We start from the raw sequence: 23,022 nt of genomic DNA, 5'->3' as shown, positions 1-23,022 counted from the left end.
CCTGCTGAGTGACACGGGTGCAGGGATGATTGACTGAGTGGCTGTGCACATTTCAGCACACACAGCTGGGTAGAGGGGAGGAGTGGGGAGGAGGAAAAGCCTCAAGGAATTCTAGTCTGGAATCTCCCCACCCTGCTTTTCAGCAGATATCTTTCAAGTAGTAATTTGCTTTATTATTTTGTTGCAACTTTTTAAGTGGTATACAGGGGTTTTTTCCCTGTATTGCTTCAATCTTTTTAGTTGTCCTGACACGAGGTCATCCAGTTACATTCCTGTTTTATCATGCAAGGGGCAGAGACAGCTGGAGAACTGCAGCCTTCATTTTTGGTCCCTTTTTAGCAAGGCTGGATGGTAGCCAGCAGATCAGATCTAAAAAAGCAGGAATTGCTGCCACATGTGTTGTGGAAATGAGCAGCTGGAGACAGAAGTACCTTGCAGTGCTGCTCTCAAGAACACACTTGTCTCACAGACCAGGCTGCTGTGCTGTAAAACAGCCCAGTGCCTGTGTGCAGAGCACAAGGTGAAGGAGAAAAGGGAATTTTCCCTCCAGGTGTCAGGTACATGCTGGGTAGATGCCTTGTTACACTTCCAGCTGGGACACTCTAATAACAACAGAGCTGTGGAAGTTCTCTGAGCAGCTGGAAGGACTCCTGTGTTTCACATGCCTTGCTTTATTGGAGTACTATTCAGGTGAGTTAAACACTTCATTAACATTACATGTAACTATTAGAACATTCATGTTACAAGTTGTGAAGTCTTGGGAAAGAGTTTGCAAAAGCAACTTCAGGGTGTTCATAAATAGAGAAAATGCTGCCTTTGTCAAGTATCCCCTCTGGTGTAAGAAAGCAATATATAATGTGACTAAACAGATGAAAATACAGATTAGCTGCTTACCAGTATTGAACCTGATTGTTCTCTCTTAGTGTTCTTCCTGAAATCAAGCTAAGAACTTTTCATTTCTTTTTTCTTTTGTTTTTTTTCTTCTTTGAGTGGAGGGGTGATGTTTTCATTATAACAAGGACAGGAAAAATGAGTTACTGATAGTACTGGGACACATATGGATGGCAGCACATCTGTAAATTCTCAGACCATCCATGGCATCCAGTAATATGCTTGTAAAGAATGTGCAGCCAGCATTTTCAGTCTTGTGATTTGAACATTAGTGATGGGCAGTACAAAAGGGGACTTGTGGGGACCACACAATGTACAACACTGGTGATCCATGGACACAAGCAGAGTTTGTTTAGGGTGACTTTTGGGTAGCAGTAGCTCAATATATAGTACTGATAAGAGGTGGCTGTGCAGATGATGTTGTGAATAATTTTGTTACCTACTTCACCCTTTAAAGAAAAGGAAGATTAATCCACTTAAGGTCTTATTTTCAATGAAGACAAGTTGAAAAAAAGATTATACTAACACAACATGGAATTTAAGAACCCATAAAAATTCCTTAATAGCACACTGAATTGGACACCAGATCCTTCTGTGAAAGCAAGCTGTGCCCTTACCCTGTCTGGCAAGGATTTTGCAGGGTGAAGGAGAGGATGCAGAGCTCTGCAGAGCAGGAACAACCTGTGCAGGTGCTGTAACCAGCAGGCAGGGCAGGGCTGGAGCTTGGCCTGTGCTCTGCACTGGTGCCTGCTCTGCCAGCCCTTCCCCAGTGGAAGGGGAATCTGAGCCAGGGCAGCAGCCCTGATCCTGAGGGAGAAGGGGGAGGGAGGCTTTTGTCTCCGTGAAATCTTAGTGCAAAATAGAGGCAGGTTCCTCAAGGCCAGAGTGGGGTTTTCTGGAGGAAGAGTGCCCTGTCCTGGAGCTAGGAGCAGCAGGGACGGGGGGAGAGCTGGGGCAAGGCTTGACCACAGTGGCAGAGGCACAGAGCCCGTGCTGGAGCCCCCCCGACTTCACTGGGGTTCATCTTGACTCTTCCTGTCCTTCGGGTGTGACCCCGATGGTGACATCCTCTGTGTGGAGCTGCCGGGAGGAGCCTGGGCTGCCTTCAGCGGCCTCATCAGCTGGAGCACCAAACCACTCCCAGGGCAGGTCAACTCCTCCTCTGGCATTCTGTCACCGCCTTGTAAATCCTGGCAGGCAAAAATCCTGTGGCCAGGCTGGTGGAAAAGTGGCGAGCAAGCAGTGCTCCAGCAGGACAGCTTTCTGCAAAGGCACAGCCCTCTGCAAAGGCACAGCTTTCTGCAAAGGCACAGCCTTCTCCAAAGACACAGCCCTCTGCAAAGGCACAGCCTTCTCCAAAGGCACAGCTTTCTGCAAAGGCACAGCTTTCTGCAAAGGCACAGCTTTCTGCAAAGGCACAGCCTTCTCCAAAGACACAGCCCTCTGCAAAGGCACAGCCTTCTCCAAAGACACAGCCCTCTGCAAAGGCACAGCCTTCTCCAAAGACACAGCCCTCTGCAAAGGCACAGCTTTCTGCAAAGGCACAGCCCTCTGCAAAGGCACAGCTTTCTGGAAAGGCACAGCCTTCTCCAAAGGCACAGCCTTCTCCAAAGGCACAGCTTTCTGCAAAGGCACAGCCTTCTGCAAAGGCACAGCCCTTTGCAAAGGCACAGCTTTCTCCAAAGGCACAGCTTTCTGCAAAGGCACAGCCCTCTGCAAAGGCACAGCTTTCTGGAAAGGCACAGCTTTCTGCAAAGGCACAGCCTTCTCCAAAGGCACAGCCCTTTGCAAAGGCACAGCTTTCTCCAAAGGCACAGCTTTCTCCAAAGGCACAGCTTTCTCCAAAGGCACAGCCTTCTCCAAAGGCACAGCCCTCTGCAAAGGCACAGCCTTCTGCAAAGGCACAGCTTTCTCCAAAGGCACAGCCTTCTCCAAAGGCACAGCCTTCTGCAAAGGCACAGCCTTCTGCAAAGGCACAGCCCTCTGCAAAGGCACAGCCTTCTGCAAAGGCACAGCTTTCTGCAAAGACACAGCTTTCTCCAAAGGCACAGCCCTTTGCAAAGGCACAGCCTTCTGCAAAGGCACAGCTTTCTGCAAAGGCACAGCTTTCTCCAAAGGCACAGCCTTCTGCAAAGGCACAGCCCTCTGCAAAGGCACAGCCTTCTGCAAAGGCACAGCTTTCTCCAAAGGCACAGCTTTCTCCAAAGGCACAGCTTTCTCCAAAGGCACAGCTTTCTCCAAAGGCACAGCCTTCTGCAAAGGCACAGCCTTCTCCAAAGGCACAGCTTTCTCCAAAGGCACAGCCTTCTCCAAAGGCACAGCCTTCTCCAAAGGCACAGCCTTCTCCAAAGTCACAGCCTCCCCATCAGTCAGACACTGGGGCAAACTGGGTTTGCTGATAGCCTGGTGACTGCTGAGTGAACTGCAAGGTATTCAGGTAGGAAGTGTGGTAGGAAGCAGGTGTGCTGGTGTTTTGTTCCTGAAGAAGTGGCTGGATTTAATGTGTCTGGTGCCCCAGAGTGAAATGAACTGTAAGGTGCATTCATAACCAGTGGAAGACTGAATTAGGTTCATTCTTTGTGGGTATTTTAAGCATTGGAAAAAACACTGGGGCTGGATGGGATGGATTGAGTCAGCACAAAGATTCCTGAGCCAGAGCTCCAGAACCTCCTGCTGCTGCTGGAGAAGGTGGAAAGGTAAAGGGGGAGGGTGCAGGGCACCGAGGGTGGGGTGACGGCTGCCACCAGGGCAGGCACTGCTACTCTGAAATCAGCAGCTGCTTTTAGTCTTACATCCTCTGGAAATGTTCACACACACACACACCAAAAAAAAAAAAAAAAAACCACACACAAAAAAAAAACCAACCCTACAAACTGATCCTTTAAACCTTTTCTAAAAATTTCTAAAAGTAGACATGATGAAATAGCTAAGAGGAAATCAGGCTCAGATGCATTCAAGTTGCTACCCTAAATATCTAAGTATTCACATTAATATCTACTACATCATGCTGGTGAATGTTTATCCATCATTTTCATTTGCTACCTGCAATTAGTGCATATGCAATTGACTGTTCTAGTGACCCCTGTAGTCTAAAGAGACCAGGCTGCAATGAAGGGCTTGGTCTACACAGAAAGTACAGCTGGGGATTATCGAGTGTTCCTAATGCAAATTTGCCATTAAAAGTCCTGTGAAATGTGATTGCAGAATACACCCACCAGCATCACAGTTAATCACCAATTAAATTTCTGCTCCTGGTATTGCTGCCTCACAACCCTTCAGTTTCACTCGGGGCATTGGTTTTGGTCAGTAAATCCCTGTGCAGTTTGCAGTTGCTGGGGGGAGCCTTCGGTATGCAGGGGTCATTAACCCTGGAGTCTCTCTTACTCTTGGGCCCGTGGGGCTCCTGTCGGTTTGTCCTGCAGAATGCAGAGGCAGACAACACCACGGCACCTCTGGAGTTCTTGCAATGTTCTGTGTGGTTTGGGCACGGTCAGTGGGGACTGCTCTCTGTGGAAGGTACTGCAGGAGCACCAGGTTCTGATTATCAGCCAGGTAAGGGACACCCGAGCAGTGCAGCTCAGATATCAGCTGCAACGTGTGGATGTGAAGGGCTTTGTGCTTTAACTTTCCCAGGATAAAGGATAGGGAGCATTACCAACCCAGCCAGGAATGCTGCTGACAAACACCAGGAGATGCTGCAGTGGAGACGTTCAGCTCTCCAGCTCAGTGCTGGGTGCTTGGTGAGGTGCAAACAAATCTCTTTTCACTTGGATTTCCAAAGGTTAGGAGGGATTTTCATAGCTATCAATTGGATATGTTTATTTTTACTTTTCCCTGACTGTAGCTCTGCAATCCTCTCTGTCTAGGGATGAATTATATCATAATTCATATTCATTCATATATCTTAATTCAATTATATCTAGAAGTGCATTTCACTTCATTTCAAGCAGGACTGGATGTTAGATCACAAAAGCTTTTTGTTGAAACTAACTAGCAATTCTTCAAGAAAGAATTCAAAACTGCTTTTTGTCAAAGCAGGAGAAATTGCCAACTTTGGAAAGACTGAGGAATTCTTAATGATACATTTCAAAACGTTCAACAGGAAAATCTCTGATGCCTAGCCTGTGTTATCCTTGGCTAGCTCAATCTCATTATTATTTCTTAACACTGTTTAACTTAAATCACATAATTCTTTTTTTCCTGTTTCTGGTATTTACCCTTCTTTCCCAATAATTGTATAGAATAGCCACTCCCTGTTGCAGCCCCATTTTCTGGCTATAAGATTTCTCTCTTCCTCAGTCATTTCTTGGGCACTCAGATAACTTCACCGAGCTGGTAACCTCTGTTAATGCCAGCTGGAGTTCATCTTCCCTCATCACAAATTAACCTGCTGACCTCTTAACTCAATCCAGGTGAGGAGAGGAGTTATAAGGAACAAGAGTGCTTTATTGGGCTCCACCTAAAAAGCAGTAACATCTGTAGGTATGTTGGGAACGGTTCTCTCTTACTATAGTAAAGTTTTATATCACTGATGAAAAATTATATGTTATTCCTGGTCTCCTGGGGATGATTTAGAGAACCTGATTCCATTGTTTTTTACTAACCTCTTTTCTGATGCAGAGGATGGCTAGTTGAATACAAATGTAAGTTACTTTGGTAAATTAATTTCATTATTTCCCCTATTATCCTGCCCCTTCTACAGTAACAGCCAATGGGATTTCTTACAAGTTAGAATTCTCTCACTTGTCTTTGTGAATTTCACTTTTTCAGACAATTAATGTTGAAGTGATATTTTCATGATTTTACTTAAATTTCTGGAAGCTTAACTGAAAAAAATTCGATGTGAGTGTCTTTATTTAGGTAATTTTCTGATTTTAAATTATATATTCTATGCCTTCTCTTTCAAAAGTCATCATAATGGCCATTTTCTGCTCTGGATTACTTTTCTCACATTTCTTATATATAAAAACAGATATATATATTATATATAAAATATATAAAAATATATATAAATAAAATATTATATATTTTATATATATATAGCAAAGCAAGTAGCAAGTTACACAACTAAAATGCAAAGGACAATGTTGTCTTGGGTTTTTAAAAGAAATTGCCATATTTAAAAAATGAAGCTACTGGTATCAGATTTGCTGTCTGTGTTTAACACAGAGAGATTTGACTGCATTTTTAATCTATCTGCTCTCATGTAACCGTTTGCAATAATGAGAAATTCAAACCACTTGGGTTTTTCATGTTTCCTGACTAAAGGTTGGGATGTTGGGAACCAAGCAATGTGGTTCCTAGGAAACATTTCCTGCACGTGTAGCAATGGCAGCATCTGCAAATGCCAGCAGCATTTGGTGAAATTTCACAAATACCTGGGTGTACCTGGTGCCAGAGATGGAAATCACTTAGCCTGCAATACCTTCATCCTTGGCCGTGGTACAAGAGAAGAGTTGGGAACGAGTTTTCAGGCTCGTGAGAATAATGAGCCAAGGCTTTAGAGGTTTTTCCTTTGAAATGCACCCCCACTTGTTCGCCGGGCAGCAGATGAGCAGCAAGGGGCGTTCGGCACCGCAGTTGATTTTGCCAAGCCCCATTTCAGTGCAGAATAATCCTGACCCTGCTGCGTGCTGGGTTTAAAGCCCTGGGCACTCCGAACTCCTCCTCATGCTTATCTCAAGGAGCCTTCCTGGCTATTGTTTGTATCAGAAGACGCTGTGGTCCCACAAATCGTTGTTGCTTTTTATCCCAGCAGTTCAAATGAGGTTATTCTAGAGAAACACACCGGGGTGTGACACGCTGACTTCACAGAACAGGTACAGCTTGACTCATACTGGTCATCGGAACTTTAATAAAATAAAGGGAAAATTCAGTCCCAAAATCTTGTAACTAACACAAACTGCCCTGCTGTGTTTATTCCCAGATAAAATCCAGAAATGTCTCTGTCTCTGATGGGGATCTCATGGGGTGGGTGAATGGCACACACAGGACTGGGTAGGAGCTTTTATATTCTGCTTGGGGTATGGAGGGGAAGAAAAGGGAAAAATCACGGCAATTAAAATTTTCCCCAAAGGGTGAAGCTAATTTTAAAAACCCTTGATCTGATAACTCAGAAACTCTGCAGGAATGCCGAGCATCTCCCGTGCTTAGCTGAGGTGTTCAGTCAATTGTTCAGCAAACGAGGGGCAAACAGCTCCCAGCCTGGGGGGATGCATGCAGGGGAGAGAGCGGGGGACTCAGCTGAGATTAGATACAATCACAAATACTCGATTGGAGCGCACTGACCTCCTGAGCGTTCCGAGATGGAAACTGGTGACAGTCCAGGAGAATGCATCTCAGCAGCTGCTTGCTTGCTGTCCTTGGTGCTCACCAGCTCGTTTCTGCATCCCAGCCTGCCAGCAGCGTTCTCTGTGTGCCTGAACGGCCCCACTCCTTTGTGATTCCTGTCGAGTAGAAGAGAAAATATCAAAATGAAACATTTTTGCTTAGCCTTGAGAGGCTGGATTTGCTGTCGGTTCAGCATCTCTGTTGCAGAACTACAAATTATTCACAAGGAGAGCTAAGAAAGCCCTGTCCTTTCCAGTTAGGCTGGAGCTGGGATGGACATGCAGACTGGGATTTTTCTGTGCTGGTCACCTTTTCCAATGAAGGCTCTGCTGCAGCCTGGAAATTTATATCTCTTGGGAAATATCCTATTGAAGAGTGACATTGAAAGGACAGTGCACTTTTCTGTGAAGTGTCAAGTTTTATATGTTTTTGCTGGAGGTATTGAATGAACTGGAATGAGATCAGACAAGGAATTGTTTTGTGCTCTTGTTTGTGCATTTGTAGAGTAATCTGATAGGTCTAACTCCTCACTGTTCCTTGTGTGACTCCCACAGAACATAAGGAGAAAAGCACTCAGAGAAGCAGCTAAAAAATGGGCAGATAGTCCCTGAAGCTGCTTTGCTACTCAAACAGAATCCCTATGATGGAAGAGAGGTAGAAATGAATCTCCTGCAAATGTTCAGCAACAGCTTAAGGAGTACAGAGCAAAACTTCTGCAGTATTGTGGCCTGCAATAACCTTTCAAAGAGCTGGCCCAGCTTTGGGGAGCTGTATTAGTTCCCAGGTGTAACTTATTTAGTGTTTAGCTTATTTAGCTCCTGCCTGTGGAGCTCCTCATGCTCAGCTTCTCTGCATGTCTGTAGCAGCTTTTGGGAAGAGTTTTGAAGTGACACTGGTACACCTGGGCTCCATCTACAGCTGGTTATTTGAGCATTTCCTGCTTATTAACAATTCTCAGAGTTGCTTACAATGAGAGACAGATTCCTGTCCCCAAGCTACCTGGCAAGCTTTTAGGACACATTTGTTTTTATTGAGTAATTTAAATTTGTTCACAGCAATGAATGTCAGTGTCAGCACGGTTCTGCTGCACGATTACTGAAGCCACAGATGAAACTGTGGCCTTGTGAGTAGCTGATTTCTGTTTGGCCTACAAAAGGTCAGGACTCTGGAGTGGATATTGTTTGTCAGGCACTGCAGTTGTACACAGGAACACACAACTTTAATGAGGATGGCAGCTCAGCAAGAGGCTGGGGAGGTGCCTCATAGGATTCCTTTCTTTTGGAGTCCCTTTCTTCCAGTGTCTTTCATCCTGCCCCACAAACAGGGATGTAGGTTTGCAAGTCAAAGGAGAATCATTTTGTATTTCAATGGTGCTGGCTTCTGTGAAATGTAACTCACAGCATGTGGTCATGCTTTGCATTGAACTGGTTAGGATTATTTAGAATTCTGTGTCTTTTTATTTTTATCAGGCCTGAAAAGAGTGGGTGACCTAAAATGGTGCTTTATTTTGCACTGCTGTGGATAGGCTGCCAAACCTGAAGAACAGTTTGAGTTTCTAACAATTTTGTTGTCAAACACTACTTTAAAAGTTATTTTCAGTAAGGTATGTGATTCAGAACTTACTTACTTGCATATTCTGTTGTAACTGGGTTTTACCTGTTATCACAGTTGTTCCAGTGATAACTCTGCTGATATATTTCAAGGAGGAAAAAGGGAAGAAAACATTTGTGCTCTTTGAAGGAGCTTTTTATCTACCTTGCTATTGTTTGCTTTTGATCTGATTCTATCTGTGTAATGATTGTGTAAAACTTACAGTACTTCATAATGTTTAGTACCTAATTCTAGCTGGCATTTAGCCCTTACCACTGACATCAGAAAATCCCCTGCATGTTTAATGCATTTCCATATAAAACTCTTCCCAAGGTGTTAATCCTGTATTACAAAAGCCCTCTCTCAGTAGAACATGTATTGCACTGACCTTAAATGCTGCACTCAGACTACTGATTGAACTCTCAGCAGCAAGGTACCAGGGCCTGGGATGTTCTTCAGAATCCTGATGCATTTGCCAGATCTGCTCAGATTGAATTACCTGAAAGATATAATCTGTAAAAGCACTTGTGCATGCAATTTTTTTCATACCACCCCCACATTAGTTTCTAATCATACTGTTTAGCAAGTACCACTGAACAGAAGTGTATAATTTTTTATAATAAGCTCCATTCAACTTAATTTACTCTGATTTTTGTTAATAATCTCTAAGCAGATTAGTTGGAAAGAACTTGGTATTTATTGTGTACTTCTTGGTGCTAAAGACTTCCAACAGCAAAAGCTATTGCTTCTGTCTTTTAAGTGAGAAAAGAATTTCAAGAAAATAGGCTGAGCTGTGCTATATCCTCAGTCTTTGAATTCTTGCACATTGAATCATGACAGGCAGATCCTCCCCTGATTCTAAAAGAGCATTAAGGCAGTTAATTTGAACAGGCTTAATTTTTTCTGTCTCAGTCAGACAAGACAATAGTTTGTGTTATTATCATGAAGTTAATAAAATAAATTGCATTAGTTTGTAGTGCTTCTGCTGTGGTCTTTGATATGGTTTCAGAATCAGAGACTTTATTTCAAGGCTACTTTTAGCTTTTTCTCTACTGCCATCTTGCTTTAGCATACTCCATTGCTGTGCAGAGCACCAGCACTAACAGTGAGCCCAGGCTGGGGTCCTCAGCTACATCTGGGGTTCAGCTATGCAAAAAAAGTTAAGAATACAGAAGCTATTTATTTGAGAGCTGAAGAGAAAACCAACAGTTCTGTCACATGGCTGCTGCTTGGATGCTCTCATTGCTGGTGTGAGCACAGTGTGACCTTGTTTCTCTCACTCTGTGCTACCCCAGAAAAGCTCCCAGCTCCTGGGGCTCAGAAGTGTCCTTGTGCTGGGTCACAGAAAGCAGGGTGGGGGTCAGGGTGGCTGTGGGAGGTACAGGCACAGCCCAGCTGGAGCAGGGACTGCTGCCCTTGCTCATTCCTGTCCCACCTCCTGCTCAAGGGGGGCAGACAGGGCTGCTCTGGCCTTTACTCACTCACAGCCTGGGAACTGCTGGGGCTGGGGGCTGCACAAGCTCCCTGGGCTCCACAGCCACGCTGCCCTCAAAGCTGAAAAGGTTCTGGGGATGGCAAATCTGAACCTCTGCTGTTCCACCAGGTGCCTGCTGTGTTTCATTGTCCCACCACACTCTGCTGCTGCCAGGTCCCTCCAAAGCTGTTTCTCCTCCAGGTTCTCCAGGAGCCATTCCCTTGGCTGTGTCTCCAGGGCAGGTGTTCCAGGCCTGCCCATCTTGGTGTCCCTCTGCTGAACTTGCCCCTGTTCCTTAGCTGCTTCATAGACTCTATGATTTATTTTTGCCCCTGAAATTATTCTACATTTTCAGCATCCCACAGACACATGCACATCTCTGTGATTTCCTTTGGAGGCTTCACCCTGGTCTGTGGGATTCAACAACCCAGTATCTTCACTGTAAGTGTTCTGCCAAACTGGCTTTTGAAAAAAACATTTACTATTTACTGAGTCCTCTGTAATACAGTGGAGTTGCTTGGTTGCATTGTTGGTCTTCTGTGACATCCTTTTGGCTGAATTCTGGATTAACTAAAACATGGAAAGGGTGTTTTATAGCACTAAAGCCATGGAGACAGTTTTGGCAACTGCAGACTAAAGTCCTGGAGTTTAGACTAGTGCTATTTAATTTGCAGTGTCCAAACAATTCCTCTGAGACTTCTTATGGTGGTAAAGATGCTGCTTTTCATTTCTAAACAGTTGTTTAGAAATGAAAAAAAAAACAGCTGTTTTTCCCTGTGGACCATAAATTGCAGTCTAATGAAAGGGTGCAGAAAGTTATTTTCTAGCAAAGGGGCCATCCTAAAAGTTGGATATCCACTTAGGGAGAGTGGAAGGAAAAGTGTGCACATCCATCAACATCCCAGGCTTCCCAGGCAGGTGTGAAGTTGCCCCTATACCATTAGTCTTGTTCTCAGCTGAATTAAAAACCTCCCTGCCATGGGATTTGTCCCAAAACAAGATCTGAGACCTGCTTGGTTCCACTGCATTGTGAGCTGGTGGCTCCTGTCCTCATCCAAGGGAGGGGCCTGGGGCTGCACGGGGTGGGACAGGGACAGCTGTTGCCTGGGGGTGAGCTGTCCCCAGCTCTGGCCCCCTGAACTGGGATTTGCTGGAAAACCCCTGCAGGGAGCTGTGCTCTCCTTTGAACAGCTCCTCTCAAAGTCTGGAGTGTGACTTCCCTGGGCTGGAGTAGGTGTGAGCTGAAGTGCAAAGTGAATTTTGGTTCGTTCTGGGGAGGGGAAACACGACCATAGGTATATCTTACTATTGTATTACATTGTATGCTTTTCATGTCTGCCTTTTATGTGACAGCACACTTCCAAGCAAAGGAGGCAGCAGGGATATTGCAGCAGCTGGAGCTGCCCTTGAGCTGTACAGGCACAGGAATGCACAGCTTCATCCCCATGCTTTTATAGTCAACCTTGCACTCCAGAGGTGAGTACCTGGCTAACCCCCATTGCTGCTTAGAACAAAGCTTTGGACATTAAACAGCTATTTGAGTTTCTGAGATTTATTGCAGAAGAGAGGGCACAGCTGGAGAGCAGTTTTAGTGGGGAAATGCCAGGGTTGTGAAGGGGAATTTTTGGATGAGGCCAAGTGGAAAAGCTGTGCTTGTGTCAAATTCCTGTAGCAGTGGATGGCAGCACCTCAGGACAGTTAAAGGAGTTAGACACTGCCAGTGCCTTGTTTATTCCTGTTCTGTTTGGCTCCAGGGAGGTTGTTTTGTTGCACCTTGCTTGGGCCTGTTTAGTTTTCTGTTATTTTTTATCTCCTTGCAATGAAAGTTTTGAATCAATCTGTTTTTTACCACCAAGCCTGACACTAAATGCTGAAACAGTTAAAGATGACCTTCCTTGCTATCAGCTGTGCTCTGTGTGCTCAATGCATACACGAATTAAAAGGATGTTACATTATATGAAAAATAATGATCTGCAGTGCAGTTGCTCATAGTTGAATTTTTCTGCCAGTTTTGCAGTGAATGCCCCAAAGCTGGATGTGCTTATGCAGTTCTGCTTGTTGGCTTTTGTGCCAGCTGTGGGTGAAATGCAGATCCCTGGAGAGCTTGGCTGTGCTCTCTTGAACAGTGCATTTGGAGCTGCATTCCTGCCTGGGTGTTCAGGCAGTGCCTGTGCAGCTTGAAACCTGCTCCCAGGATGGGCCCAGCATCCACCTGGACACATCAGTGGCCTTGCTAAGAGCTGAAGGGGTTAATCTCTTTGGAGGTCAGAGAGACACATTCCAAAGGCAAAAGCTTACCCACTGTGCTCTGTGGTGGTGTTCACAGGGGTGCCAGGATGAGGGAGGAGGTGAGGACCTGACTCCATGTTTCAGAAGCCTGATTTATTATTTTATGATATATATATATATATATATATATATATATAATATTAGAACTATACTAAAAGAATAGAAGAAAGGATTTCATCAGAAGGCTAGCAAGCAAGAAGAATGATAACAAAAGCTTGTGACTGAGAGTCTGAGCCAGCTGACTGTGACTGGCCATTCATTAGAAACAACCACATGAGACCAATCCCAGATGCACCTGTTGCATTCCACAGCAGCAGATAACCATTGGTTACATTTTGGTCCTGAGGCCTCTCAGCTTCTCAGGAGGAAAAATCCTAAGGAAAGGATTTTTCATAAAAGATGTGTGTGACAGTGCTCAGTTTAGGAAAACTGTACCCACTGAGTGTATTGCTGTGTGACCTGTTCCTGTCTGGGCACTTGGGCAGAGCTGGCAGGAGAGAGCTCTTCCTATTTCCCCTCAATCTTGCTTTGTTCTCACCAGATCTGCCTCTGGGGTTTTTATTAGCTGGTGAAAGAAATGATGGCTCTGGGCTGCCATTAGCACTAAGATTAGAGTAAGGATTTCATGATGCCTCTTGGGTAGGAACCTCAGAGAGCACTTGGAAGTTGTATTTCCAAAAATTCATAACAATTGCACTTGGGAAGAGGCTTTCATGTGTTGTTGGGAAGGCAGAAAAAGTGGTTGGCTTTTGCTAGTTTTGTTTACTTCTTATTAAATTGCATGGCATCATCCTTTGAAAGTTGTAAGTTGTAAATGAAAAGTTAATAAGAACTTAGTAAGGATAAGTTAATCACAGAAAGTTTGGGACTGTAAAAACAGAAATTGTGACCAAATGGAGGGTGCTGTTTGCCTAAATGTGACTGATTTGGGAGTGTCTGTCCTGGCAGGAATCAGTAGCTACAGAAATCTGACATTTTCATGTGCTTGTAGCTTCTTTGATGTCAACTGAAGAAGTGTTGGTCCTGGCAGGAATCAGTAGGTACAGAAATCTGACATTTTCATGTGCTTGTAGCTTCTTTGATGTCAACTGAAGAAGTGTTGGTGGCCTTAAACTGATACGTAATTGTTTCTCTGAGGGTTGTACAAAGTAATCAAAGAACAGATATTTGCTGTTGCTGAGAGCTTTTGTTTGTTTCAGTAATAGATTAGACACATGACAAGACTTGACAGTTTCATTTAATTGAACCATTTACTCTTTCCTTCAGTAAAAGGATCTTTCTGAAAACAGGACCTAGTACAGCACTAGTACAGAGTACTTGTGCCAAAATAGAGTTTCTCTGTTATATACTTACATTTGAAAATGTTAATTTTAACTGCCTCTATAATCCACATAGAATTTTAATTCTTTAATAAGAACACATCTTGTAAACTCATTAATGTTCAAAAAGGGTTTTGCTAGAGTTCCCAACTTTCTATGATGTTCTTATTAACATTTTATTCCTTAAAATTCTTTAACTATACTATGGGATTTTTGCTGTAAAATGTGACTATGATGCACTCTAGTCTACAGAAAATTCTTTAACCATATGTGATTTTTGCTATGTGACTATGATGCACTCTAGTCTACAGAAAATTCTTTAACTATATGTGATTTTTGCTATGTGACTTTGATGCACTCTAGTCTACAGAAAATTCTTTAACTATAAAATGTGGGTTTTGCTGTAAAATGTGACTATGATGCACTCTAGTCTACAGAAAATTCTTTAACTATAGTAAGTGATTTTTGCTATGTGACTTTGATGCACTCTAGTCTATAGAAAAGCAGAAGCCTTGCAGTTGGTAGCAGTACTCCTCTTGCTTGTGATCTTGTGCAAAAAGTGAATTACATCAAACAAGCCAAGGCTCTCATGCAGAGAGGCACAGGATCTGTGGCATCTTTTGTAGAATCCATTCCATGATAGATTCTCCCAACTACAGAAATACCAATCTTCTATTTCCACATGCTGTGTCTTCTCTGCCCATCAGATGTTTTAGGGTTTTTTTCTGGAATGGATTTACTCCTAGTCATTTATTGTTCTGCAAACAGTTTACCTGAACTCCTAAGAAGTAAATTGAGTGCTGTTGTAACAAATGCCTCTCTGTTCAATTCCCAGAATTAGCCTGGGTTTCACCCAGATAAACTTGTCTTGTGTGTAATTTTTCTGAATAGCCTGAAGATGCACAAACTCTGCAGCTGTTAAACAACTCAGTGAAAAATGATAATGCTCACATTACAGAGATGGAACAAAAATCACTTTGTGCTAGTCAAGAATACCCAGAGGCTTTTCTGTGTGCTGAGTTCTGTTACCCAATGCTCACATTACAGATGACTTCCCACACTGTGACCAATAAGTGCCCCAAAAAGGGCATTCTTGGGTTTTAGGTGTCCAGGTAATGGGCAGAGTTTGAGCAGACCTGTAAAGCAAACTGAAGGAGAAGAACAGCTGAGCCCTGGCCAGCTGCTTTCGTTCAGTGGCTCTGCAAAACCTGCAGAGGTGGAGGTGGGAGGTTCAGAGGTTTGCTGTACTCACACCAGCTGGGTTCTTTGCTGCTGGCAGTGCCCTCACAGAGGTGTGAGCAAGGCCTCCTGAGCCTGTAAGGCAGCAGGAAGGTGATGGTCATCACATTTATGCAGAGGAGGGAAGTGGGCAAGGCATTCTGCAGGGGCTTTGATCTGTGAGAGGACAGATACCAAGGAGCTTTAATGAGAATGGTGTTCTGCTGATTTTGCACCAGACCTATGAGACACAGCTTGCACAAACTGATAAATCTTCTCCATGTGCAATCTAAGGGATGCAGCTTTTAAGTATTTCCAATGAACTTGGGAGACTATTTGAAGCACAACAACAGTTATTTAGCTATGCAAAGTAAATCTACAAAGCTTTAATAAGAACTTGATAGACACTTAGAGGGTGCTGCCTGGGCCTTTACCCACACTGCTTATCAATATCACCAATTCTTGCTTTCACAATTTCAGATTTTATTTCAAAGTCAGGAGACAATGATATCTAATATTTATGTTGTTAGCAGGTGTGCACTATTGACTCTGAAACATTTTAGACTTGTGTTCAAACATGATTTTAGATTTTTAAAAATTCCTTCAGTATCAAGCTAGCTTTTGTTTAATACTTTGAATATTATTCTGAAACAGCCTTCCCTGAATGGAGGCACTGGATTTGATGCTGCAGAACAGATGCAGACAACAACAGCAAGATAATAACTATAAAGATAATGAACAAATTTTAATTACAGTTGGTATTTTACTCCTTAGCAGCCTGGTGCTCTGCAGGAACAAATGGTCAAGTTGGCAGCAGCACGGTGTGCCCACAGCAGACTTCAGACAGCAAACTATTCACAGGAGTCATTCCTGAATGCTGATGGCCTTTCCCATAGAAAAAGAAAGCTTGCAATGGTTTCTGCACCTGCAAGGAGTTTCCTAGCAACACCACTGAGGAAACTGTATGCCAGGATTTTCTTTTCAGAGTTCTTTGTGTTGAATATAGCAGCAGTTGTAAAACAAAGGTCAAGAGCAACTTCAGCCCTTCAAAGCAATGTTGTGGATTACATTCACTCAGAGGAGTGTTTGTGTTGTAGTTCTCTGCCTGGAGGATAAATATTGGGTTACAGTGTCACCCAATAGACAAGGGTGGTTTAGTTAAACGTGAACAGCTTAATCTAAAACATCACTTTTTACTTGGGGGAAATTGCTGTTAGTGTTTAACAGTGGGTTATCCTTTGAAGGAACCAGGAGAGCACAGAACATCACCTGGCCAGGAACAGACCATTAGTCTGACTGAAAAAGAAGAAAGGGGAGGTTGATTTTTTGTTTTGTCTGAGGAGGTGTCTGCAGCCACTGTCTCACTGTGTGCACAGACCTCAGGTGAGTCCCTGCTTTGTGCCTGCTCATCAATAACTCAGGGAATTTCTTATTTCAGCTACAGCACCCACAGCTACTGGGTCAGGAGCACTTGCTGGGCTTGTCCTCTGCCACCTTGGGGAGAGCTCAGAGTTTAGCTGGGTTTTATGGATGGGGGAGTTCAGGGCAGGGACTGAGACCCTTTTCAGCCCTCTGGGCTGGGGTTGCAGAGGTACTGGGGAAGATGGGCCACACTCTTGGTCCCTCCAAACTTCTGCTTTTGTCATGCAGAATAAGAACAATGTTTTTGTCTCTTACCAGGACAGATAGTGAGGTAGCCTAAAAAATGCATGCACTTGCAATAAGAGTTTTTGCTCTCTACCCAGTTTACTAAATAATCTCTACTTCTAGAACCTAGTCTAAAAGTGGCATTTTACCATTTGTATTCAATTTTATGTGCAAGACAAGGCACAAAGCCTATTACTTGTATTTTTTTTCCTTGTGTTCTGACTTGGTGAAAACATTTTGTACTTAGATCGTTGAATGTTGACCTTTCCCCCATTAGCTACTTGGAGAAATACAGGTTCTGCATGGTTTAACGTGTAAGCAGTCTTCTAAAAAATCAGCAGTCATCAGAAATAATTCTCTCTCTCAGCTCCTTGTTTATTAATCTAAATTATGGTTTTGGCTGGATTTCCATACCAAACAAACCAACGTGCTTAAGGCAACCTCTGTTTCCTTCATTACAAAGGCTCTTGACAAGTGCTAGCACCACCTCCCTCCTCTCAGAAATACTTCTGAGTAATTTGCCAAAGAAAATTAGCTGAGGATAAGGGAAATTTTCAGTGGAAATCTTTCACAGCTAATTGAAAAACTTATGCACTGTTCCATTCAAATAATTTTGTTTTCTTTTAGGTGATGTGACCCCTGCTGTCATGAATCCTCTCTGCCAGCCAGGCTCTGTTCCTTTGGCACGAGGAATATGCTGGACCATATCAGACATGAATGCAGATCAGGTTGTGGTCACTCAGGAAACTCTAATGGAGCAGTTAAAGAAAAATTTCCCAGGTAACTTGTTTGTTTCTCCCTCCTTTAAAAAGTGGCTGTATCATCAAGCCTGAGTTTCAGATGTTGGACAAGGGATCAGGGAATGCTTACAGGCAAAGTGAAGGAGTACAGTTAACAGGGAGCTGGTGGATAAATGAATGTGCAAACTTCTCATCAATCTGTGAGTGTCACTGCACTGATTTGAATGCAACCCTTTCCATGGATTTTAATAAATCTTTGAGAATTAGAGGGAACTGGCTGTGGTTAGGAGTATGCCCTTTTGGGGGGTGGGAAAGCACAGATGTGGTATTTAGGTGCTAGACATGGAACAGCATAAAATAGACTGTTAGATCACAGAGACTTGTTAAATCCTCCTTTAAGAGACAGGAACACAGCTGACTTTGACTGCAAAGGGACTGGGTAGGAGTCTACATCTGGTGTTTGCTATCAAAAACTATAACCAGCCTCAAATTCAGGTTTGTTGGTTGTGTTCTAACTCTTTTCTTCCTGAAAGGAAATTACTTACACTAAGTGATCTTTAGTTCTTCACTTCTAGCCCAGTTGGTTGGAGCATGGTGCAAATAATGCCCAGGTTGTGCATTTGGTTCCCATACAGACCACTCACTTAAGAGCTGGACTTGATGATCCTTGTGGTCCCTTCCAACTCAGAATATTCTGTGATTCTGAGGGGGGGGGCAGCCACCTCCCTTAACATCTGAAAAATATCCCATTTCCCTTAGATCTGCAATATCAAAGTGTTATTGTGTTTGAGACTTTGAACAGGCTCATTCTGGCCCTCTCAGGAGGCTGCTTTGTTAGATACTGAGCTGCTTCTTTTGAGTCCTCTTCATCTTACAGCTCTGTCAATGTTACAGGCTGATCTGGTGGGCATTTTAACCAGTGGGAAAAATATTAATGTAACCCCACAAAGTGGCACAGAACCATGCCAGGAATGAGTTGCACTCAGTAAGTGCACTGTGATAACCACAGGGCAGATTTTATAGGTCAGCCAGAAATATCATTCTCAAAGTCTGTAGGGTCTGAAGGTATTTTTGTTGTGTTTTCACCTTGCTGGAAGTTCTTAACTTGGTGGGCAGGTCAGCTGTGACTAGATTAAGGACTCTGAGACTGTGACACCTGGTGGAAAACTGCAGCTGAGACCAGTCTGAGCGAGGTAATAAATTGACATCTGACCAAACCAGAAACTTCAGAGAGTGATGAAGCCCCTGTTGGATAACATGCCAGGAGGAAATGCTTTGAACAAGAGCTTGTTTGGTTTGTACCTGGCAGAAAGTCTCTCTCATGAATATCATGTTCTGACAGACACAAAGGCAGCATCTTTGCTCCCTCACAGTGGTGCTGCAGTGGCAACACAGCTAAATGCTTCACTATTTCATTTTCAGATGATTTCAGGGCTGTTGGATGACAGAGATCTTTTGGCCAGCACCCATTTTATTTGAAAACTTGTAACTGATTTGACGGATCTGTCTCTTTGTTCTAGGCATTGCAGTGCCCTCCCACAATGTATTATATAATATCCTTGGCACTCTCATTAAGGAAAGAAAAATCTATCATACAGGGGAAGGATATTTCATTGTGACTCCCAACACTTACTTCATCACAAATGATGCCACAGAAGACAACAGAAGGATCCTGTTGGAGGACAGCTGCTGCTGTTCATCACCTTCCATCCCTGACCTGGTAAACATTAAGGCCTGTGCAGACCTAGTGAAGGAAAGCATTCCTACAGTACCCTGTTACAGATCCTGCCATTGCTTCCCTGGCCAAAATAAGCTCTGTGAACAAAGGCAAGGGCAGGGATCCATGAGGATCCATGGATCTAATGGAGAGGGACAGAGAGGCTGCAGTGAATTGAGGGCTTCAATTAGAACTCAAGGCATCTCCACATCTGCTGAGAACCATTCCTGGGACACCATCAAATCCCTGATGTCTCTGAAAGCAAAACTGAAAAGCAAAATGCTTGGCCTTGGCCTTTTCTGGAGAAGTGGTTCTAAGAAAGAAAAACACAAGAAGGAGTACTCCACTTTTTCAGGCCAGTTTCCTCCCCAGGAGTGGCCAGTCAGGGATGAAGATGACTTGGACAACATTCCACGTGATATTGAACATGAAATCATCAAACGTATTAACCCCACTCTTACAGTTGATAATTTGATTAAATACACAATATTAATGCAGAAGTTTGAGGAGCAGAAAAGATGTAACAGTAAAGAGAAAAAATACATCAGTAATGGTACCTCAGCTGAAGTGGCAACAGTCAGGCAAAACCATCTTTCAAAGGATTGCATTCAGAGGGCACCAAGTAAAACAGCAAAACACACCAGGAAAACCAAATCAAAGAGGGAAAAACAGATGAGCAGGAGCAGCAGGAAATCTCACAGACAGAAGCTAACATCCCAGAATGTGAAACTGGAAGAGAGCTTTTCCCTGCCCATCAAAACCCAAGAGCCACCTGCTGCAGCAGTGGAATCCCATGGGATATACAAGAAGCAGATTAAGAATCCTTTCCAGGGTCTGCCATGGAGACCTCGCAGCTTTCCTGCCAGGGGGCACCAGGCTGCTGGGAACAGCCAGCTCAAGGGCCAGACTCACAAGGAAGGAAGGGCTTTCCAAAGGCCACGGCCCTTGGCCCCCTCAGGACCCTCTGGCTGTGAAACTGAAAGGCTGGGTGCAGAAAGTGAGGCTGGCAAAGCTAAGCAGAACAACTTACTCCATGCTAATAGGCCTGAGCTTCAACTAAAGCAAGCCAGTTTCAGTGAAAATGCTGGTTATCCACAAGGCAGTAACCTGCAAATAGGTAACAGAAGCAGACACTTGCTGGAGAGTAATATTCCTGAAGAAAATGTCTATAAAAGAGCAGTAAAAAAGAAATCCCCTTGCTCCTATATTGAAGATAATGGTGTGTGCAAAGAGGATGCAGGATTTCCATCCTACCTGAAAGATGAGCATTGCAGATGCAAAGCAGACACTGTATGTGAGCTCTTAGATCAAACAGCCAGTGACTTTCAAAATGTCCATCTTTCACATTGCACAGCCAGTGTTAATCTAGCCCCCAAAAATGGTGTGAAATACAGACCAAAGACTGATAAAAAGAGTGAACTTCTATTTAACCATGACTGTGCCAGCCATCCTGGATCAAGGGAGCTGGAAAGGGAAGGGTTTACTGTTAACTCCCATCCTCTGTACCAAAAGGGACATGATGGTGACACCTGCACCTTGTCACATCTGGATGACAATTCTGAACAGCTGCCCCCTGGCCATGCCTTGTCAGGCACAGGAGGCTGGAGCCCAGCTGTGTCCCTAAAAGCCTCTAAGGTTAGAACCTGCCCTGCCCATGACACAACCATAAACAAATGTGATATGAGATACAGGGGAAGTGCTGGCCCTGCAGAATCAGCAGATGGCTCCAAGGAGCATCCTAAACCACACTGCACAGAGGAAAGCTGGCTGTGCAGTCAGGCTCTTCTGAAAGGCCACAGGAAGGAGGAAGGAGCTGAACTCACTGAGTGTGGGAAGGGCTCAGCTGGGGCAGGTTCCTGCCAGGCTGGCTCTGACTCTGGCTCTCTGCAGAATTTCACCTGTGAGGTGGGAGCAGGAGCAGCACGCTGTGCTCTGGGCTCAGGGACCAGAGGAGTGAGAAACCCTGCAGGACAAACAGAGCAGCTTGTAAAGAGTGCATGTCCTGTGGGGCCAGAACAGAAACACCCAGAGGGGACAGAAAACCACAGCATTACAGGAGACAGTGGCATTGACTCCCCAAGGTAAGAAAACATGTGGCACTAAGATGCTTTAGCTCCAAAGTGACCAGCAGATTTAGGCAGAAATGTCACAGTAAATCACAAACCCCTTCCCCAACAACATTTGTGAAATGTTTTACATTTGTAAAAAAAAAAAAAATTTCTATTTTTGTTTTAGACTTCAGTGTTCTGATCCAAAAATACCCAAACTGTATAGTTCTGCTAATTCCCTTAACAGGAACATTCTCCCTAAATTGCTGCTGTTTATGTTTTGCATTTGTTTTCATGAGGCAAGAAAGCAGCAGAAGTTCTGTCCTGCAGGTAGAGATGACCTAGGACAGAAATGGTAAGAAAAATGATGTTTGATAAATTCAGTGTTAAACACTGTGTTTGGCAAGCTGCAGTTTGCAGGCAGGCTCAGCTCACACAGATTTCCACATGTGACATTGGATATTGTCACAGACTCTCCAGGTGTACATAAAGAATAGAGATCCAGTAGAAATTTCAAGTAGAAAATACCATTTGACTTGCTCACAGCAGACAGAATGTGTCCTTCACCTGAGCTTGCACAGTGTACATTTTGCCTGTAGTTACACCTGAAAATCCCTTAATGGAAAATAAATTGGTATGAAACAAACTTTTACACAGAGACCTCAAAAACTTAACTAAATTGGCAAGAATCTATGTTAAAAGCCACATTTTTTAAACAGCAACACCTATTCTTAATTTCTTAAAAGAGTGATATTTAACTGTAATTAAACCATTGGAGTCCTCACTAGATTTGTACTGTCCCCTTGAGAAGGCAGTATATGAAGGAACAACCACAAACTCCAGTTTCTAAGGGAATCCTGCTAATTGTCCATCTTTCCTGGCTGTGCACCCTTCCAAGCACATTTCCTGTGTATTACTGGGACATGAAGACTTGAAATCTTTAGCAAAATGTATTTCAGAGGATCATTTTGACTGTGTGTACATATGCCCATCTGTGGCACTAGAACCTAAGCCAACTCAGTTCATTTTTGCAATGTGGAGTCTGATTTATAATCATTATATTATTTTAGGTGGACTGAAAAGAAGATGAAGCTTCCTGCCAAATACTAAAAGTATAAATAACAATGCAGAAAGGAGGACAAGTGAAAGGACAATTGCAACAAAATTCCTTCCTTCATCTAACTCTGGTAGTGAATATTTGATTATTTTTCTAATGAGATTGGTCAACTTTCCCCTTGTAACAAGGTAACCATAGTGTAAATGTAGCTGGTCACATCAGCGAGGCAGTCTCTAAATCAAAGCTGTTAGTTAAAACGTTTGACAGCAGTGTTTGGAGAGGTCATGTCTGTTTTGTTTTCCCTCATTTTTAATTATTTTTTGTGTGTCCCTGTGATAATAAAAGTGAGAACTGGCATTCTTCATTGAGCACTGATACTGATATTGTATCTCTGCAAAGTTACAGTGTGAAACAGCCAACATGTGTGAAATCCTACTTGTGAAATCAGCACATGCTTCACTTTCCCTGCTAGAAAACAGAACAAATGAACGAGACACGCACCTGGTACTACAAAAATTCCTTCAATCCCAAGGTTCTCTGCCCGTGTCCTGCAGCACTCTCAGCTATCCTCAGTCTGCCTGGTGTGTTTGTATCTGTCAAGCAGGGTTTAGGCTTTACAAATGAAACGCTGGTGGCAGGAGGCAGCAGCTGAGGCCGGTGCCACTGCTGTGGGCCAGGCCCCCTGCTCTGCTCCTGCCCTTC

The 23,022-nt window shown here is 43.7% G+C and overlaps 1 protein-coding gene across 3 annotated transcripts; it reads left to right on the top strand.

Moving 5' to 3' along the window:
* Positions 1–3,197: 3,197 nt before the first annotated feature.
* Positions 3,198–22,682, top strand: STOX1 (storkhead box 1). Of its 3 annotated transcripts, XM_077183528.1 has the most exons (7): positions 3,198–3,587; positions 4,314–4,443; positions 11,639–11,761; positions 16,356–16,494; positions 17,386–17,538; positions 19,019–21,296; positions 22,334–22,682. In XM_077183528.1, exons 5-7 carry the CDS (start codon positions 17,406–17,408, stop codon positions 22,371–22,373), a joined length of 2,451 nt encoding a protein of 816 aa, XP_077039643.1. In that variant the 5' UTR covers positions 3,198–3,587; positions 4,314–4,443; positions 11,639–11,761; positions 16,356–16,494; positions 17,386–17,405; the 3' UTR covers positions 22,374–22,682. The 3 variants fall into 3 exon arrangements, with proteins under 3 accessions (XP_077039643.1, XP_077039644.1, XP_077039645.1); XM_077183529.1 differs by lacking the exons at positions 3,198–3,587; positions 4,314–4,443 and adding an exon at positions 5,203–5,369; XM_077183530.1 differs by lacking the exons at positions 3,198–3,587; positions 4,314–4,443; positions 11,639–11,761; positions 16,356–16,494; positions 17,386–17,538 and adding an exon at positions 17,589–17,698.
* The last annotated feature ends 340 nt before the right edge of the window (positions 22,683–23,022 follow it).

This window comes from Agelaius phoeniceus, chromosome 9, assembly GCF_051311805.1.
Source record: "Agelaius phoeniceus isolate bAgePho1 chromosome 9, bAgePho1.hap1, whole genome shotgun sequence".
Taxonomy (NCBI): domain Eukaryota; kingdom Metazoa; phylum Chordata; class Aves; order Passeriformes; family Icteridae; genus Agelaius; species Agelaius phoeniceus.
This window is presented reverse-complemented; position numbering and strand designations above follow the sequence as displayed.